This window comes from Trichechus manatus, unplaced genomic scaffold, assembly GCF_000243295.1.
Source record: "Trichechus manatus latirostris isolate Lorelei unplaced genomic scaffold, TriManLat1.0 scaffold00045, whole genome shotgun sequence".
NCBI classification, from domain to species: domain Eukaryota; kingdom Metazoa; phylum Chordata; class Mammalia; order Sirenia; family Trichechidae; genus Trichechus; species Trichechus manatus.
In genome coordinates, this window is record NW_004443981.1 from 1,032,388 (window position 1) to 1,036,801 (window position 4,414).

Genomic DNA, 4,414 nt, shown 5'->3' on the forward strand with positions numbered 1-4,414 from the left:
GCCACCTGCCTAGTAAAAGGAATTAAAGAGATAAACAGAAAACATAGGCTATGAATAATTACTGCAGTTGAGCACAAATCTAAGTTTTGAGCTTCCTGTCAGCTAAGACCAAAAAGGGAAACCCAATAATAAAGGTAAGCATGCCAATGCGTTTTGGGAAACAATTTTTTCCCTTCTAAAATAGAGATATACAAATTTCTACCTATCAGTAAACAAAAATACAGCATCGGAATCATTTCTGAACAATGTGAAATTCATGTTACACAAATGCCTACTCTCCGAGCCCATTGCAGCTGGCAGTGATCCCTCGAATGAAAGGGAGTTCTTGGGAGCTAACTCTATCATAAGTCCATACCAGCTGCATGGATCAGCCCCCTGGTCATGGATTATCTCCTGAGAATAACAGCCAGAAAGGAAATCTTCTCTCTTGTTTATACCCACGGAGTGAAAGCCAAGGATAAATTAAACCTCACTTAGGATAATATGTTCACTGCTAAAATTGGCGAGAAATGGGCCTTACTGCATGCACATTCTTGGAAGAATTGGAGCAAAATACTTAAAAGAGAAATAATGAGATGAGGATGGCTTTGGACAAAGTTGAGTGCCAGGCAATATTTTCTTTGGAACCCTCTCCCATTCTGCTGTCCCTTCCTGATCATGGAGGCCCTTTTCTGCTTCAAAGCAAAATCTACTTTTCATCCTAAAGTCTACTTTCATAAAAGGAGCTGGCACGTGTGTGGATCAAGTCACTGTGTTGCCTCTCCCAGGAGTGTTTGCCCTTTAAGTGTTTGCTCTAATTCAATTTAACAAATGCTTGCTGGAGGTTTATTATATGCAAGGTATTTTCTACCTGATGGAAGGGAATAAAAGGATTCATGTTCTTAGAAAGGGATTTCAAGCATTACGGAGCAGGTAGGAAAGAGAGTTTTTTATTCTCTGGATAACATGTGACTGTCTGCCCCTGGATCCTAATAACTGACATGTGTTGTGACCACAGTGCCATCACACACACTTCCACACTCTTCTAATTCTCTCCCTAACCTAGTCTCAGAGAACTAGGGGTTCAGGTGCTGCTATCAGTGCATTTCTAGTATATTCCCCTTTCTTTGTAACAGGGTTCCTGACCTACTGCCTTGAGCTTGGATTCCTGAGTTCTTTCAAGATAGGAGTCTTAGAGAAGGAACAAGTATTTGTTAAATACCCATTTTCCAGGCATGTACATATTAATCCTTGCAACTACAAAGTAACGCCTTTTACATTTTAGGAAAAAAGGAACTTGACGATCAGAGAAGTTTGGGAACTAATTCAAAACTCACAGTTAAGATCCACATGCGTGGCTCCAAAGCCACTACTCTTTCCATTACAGCAATGATTCTCTGGCGAAGGTGAGTGCCACCCAAGAGACATCTGGCATTTTTTATTATCACGATTAGGAGTAAGGTTACTACTGGCATGTAGTGCATAGAGGCCAGGGATGCTGCTAAACATCCTACGATGCACAGGACAGTCTCCCAACACAAAAAATATATTCATCCAGCCCAAAATGTCAACTATGTCACTCTTGAGAAACCCTGTCTTACAGAATGCTCCCTGTACTACTCTGATTTTATTTCCAAGGATTCAAAGGTAAATTCTTCAAAATTAAACAAACTGTAGAAAGTCATGAATAAATCAATGTTTTATCCATGATGCAGCTCTATTCCTTTATAAAGGAAAACGAACTGGAGCCTTAAAATAAATGGGTGGGGAGGGGAGGAGGCTCAGAAGGCATAAAGGAAATTAGTTTGAATTATTGAGGTTAAGAATTAATTATGTAGGTGTTTTTCATCTCCGGTAATTTCACTAACCCAACTGCTCACCGACTGCTTCGAAATTGAATTATTTGGAACTGGCTAAATGTTACCCTAGTACAACTAACATTTGCTTTTCACTTTTTTTTTGGGTTCCAGGAGACGTACATACCAGATGAGACCGCCTTCTCTCCCCCCTCCTCCTGCAGGAACAAAGCCTGCCAAGTGCTGGTGACTTGGCTCCTGCCAGGAGACCACTCTGGACCACCATCAGGTTCCCAGAACAGCCACTGGTGTTTGGGGCACTGTCCCCGCCCCGCTCCTCCTCTCCATCCTGATCTGCTCTCCGCCTTCCTCTGTGTACCGCACGGGGGCGGGGCTGCGGGCGCGCACGTCCCCTGCGCTGTGACGTCACAATCCCCACGCCGTGGAACGGGCCCTTAGCAACCGACCTGGCGACCATCTCCTGGCCGCTGCAGCCCCCAGCCGGCTCCTCTTTTCACATCTTCCGCTCCCGGCGAGGGTGGGGCTGACTGGGAGTCCAGGGCTGGGCCCGGCCTCGGGAAGGAGTGAAGGGGCTCCAGCTGTCCACCCGGCGGCTGCAAGAGGATCTAAGAACATGGATGGCAGCCGGAGAGGTAAGGGGCAGTTCTGGCGGGCGACTGCTGCCTGGCTTCTCGCGCCGGCCCGCGCTCCCGCTTCGGCTGCGGGGTCCGGGCTTAGTCACCATGTTGACCCGACTGTTGCTGTGAGCTGCTGAGGTCGCGCATAGGAGGCCCTGCTTCCCGGGCTTGTAGGTCCGCTTTCTTGCTCTGAATTTGACGCCGGGACTCCAGGAGTCCCGTCCCCTGAACTCGGGGTCGTGCAGCCGTGGTCACCTCTGTAGCTCCGAGTCGGAGGACCCGAGTGTGGTCTCTGGAGTCAGACCTCCCTGAGCCCAATATCAAGCCCGCTGCTCTCCACAGAGGTGAAATGCTCATGTCATAGAGTTCTTGAGTATTAAATGCAGATAGTACATATAACTCTCCTGGCACATTGTAAGTATTCAGTAAATAGAAATCTTCCATTCTGTAACCTAACTCCTTCCCGTAAACTATTGCCTAACCCAGAGCTTCTCTAACTTTTGTGTAAATAGGAATCCTTTGGGAATCATGTTAAAATGCAAATTATGTTCCGTAGGTCTGGGGAGTGGCGCGGGGATGGAGGGTTGGGGGGGGGTGGAAGCTGAGATTCCGCGTTTATAATAAGCTTCCAGGTGATGCCAGTGTTGCTGTTCTCCGGACTACATTTTTAGTAACAAAGCACTAATCCATACTTGCTGTGTACACCTGTCCTTGACTCAGGACTTTCTGGGTCAAGTGGAACGGTTAGGGCAATATAACCTTAAATCTCTATGAGTGCACCCAATCGAAATAATTTGCATCTCACACTGTCTCAGCAAGCAGCATTCTTTCCTCAAGACAAATAAGGTAATTTCCAAACACCCCCTACCCCGTCAGTATTTTTATCTGTTTAAAAGCATACCTTTAAACCAAGCTGCTTGGTGATTCCTTGAAGTAAGTCTTGCTTTGGTATGAGTGTGCCTTTATTAGGTAATCATTGATAAAAATAACTGCTGTTCTGAATGTAAGACCCGAAACCCAAAAAACTCATTGCTGTCGAGTCGATTGTGACTCATAGCGACCAGCAAATTGTATTTTCTAACACTACATCAGTGCAATTTCCAGAAAAAGCAAGCCAGAATGCCTTTTAGGTTTTCAGAAATTTTACAACATAAACTAACATTTATTAAGTCCCTCCTGTGTACCAGGAACTACATACCCAAGTTTTCTCATTTAATCCAAAAAGCATCTTATTAGGTATTACCCTCATTTTACAGGGAATTAACTAAAACAAAAGATCATAAATAACTTGTCCAAGGTCACACAGCAAGTGACAGAATTGGCTTTGAATCCAGGTGAGGAATGAAAACCCCAGAGCCAGTGCCTTTGCTTACTATCTCATGGTGGGTTGGAGGCATGGAGAAGGATATGTGTAGATTGTAGAGTATTATACTTGGTTGTTGTTAGGTGCCGTCCAGTCGGTTCTGATTCATAGCGACCCTATGCACAACAGAACGAAACACTGCCCGGTCCTGAGCTATCCTCACAATCCTTGCTATGCTTGAGCCCATTGTTGCAGCCACTGTGTCAATCCATCTTGTTGAGAGTCTTCCTCTTTTTTGCTGACCCTGTACTTCACCAGGTGTGATGTCCTTCTCTTGCCATCCTTGCTCCTAAGGAGCATTCTGGCTGTGTATACTTGGTTAGTTCTCAGTATTTGTTTACTGAATGTTTTTTAAAATTAGGTCATGTCAAAATGTAAAAATAAGGCTTATATATTTGTAACTTACCTAATTTAATTTAATTAGATCAGTTTTTTTTTTGATATTATAACCCTGGTGGCATAGTGGTTAAGAGTTTGGCTGCTAACCAAAAAGGTCGGCAGTTTGAATCCACCAGGCACTCCTTGGAAACCCTGTGGGGAAGTTCTGCTCTGCCCTGTGGGGTTGCTATGAGTTGAAATCCATTCGATGGCAAATGGTTTGGTTTGAGTTTTTTTGTATTTATGTATGTGTATACATA

At 44.6% G+C, this 4,414-nt stretch overlaps 1 protein-coding gene across 1 annotated transcript in view; it reads left to right on the forward strand.

Moving 5' to 3' along the window:
- Positions 1-2,210: 2,210 nt before the first annotated feature.
- The window catches only part of SPATA7 (spermatogenesis associated 7), a 31,371-nt gene continuing 29,167 nt past the window's right edge, over positions 2,211-4,414 (forward strand). Inside the window, exon 1 of the mRNA XM_012555659.2 lies at positions 2,211-2,428. Within this exon, the coding sequence (XP_012411113.1) occupies positions 2,410-2,428 (19 nt within the window). The 5' untranslated portion in view covers positions 2,211-2,409. The remainder of the gene's footprint in view (positions 2,429-4,414) is intronic.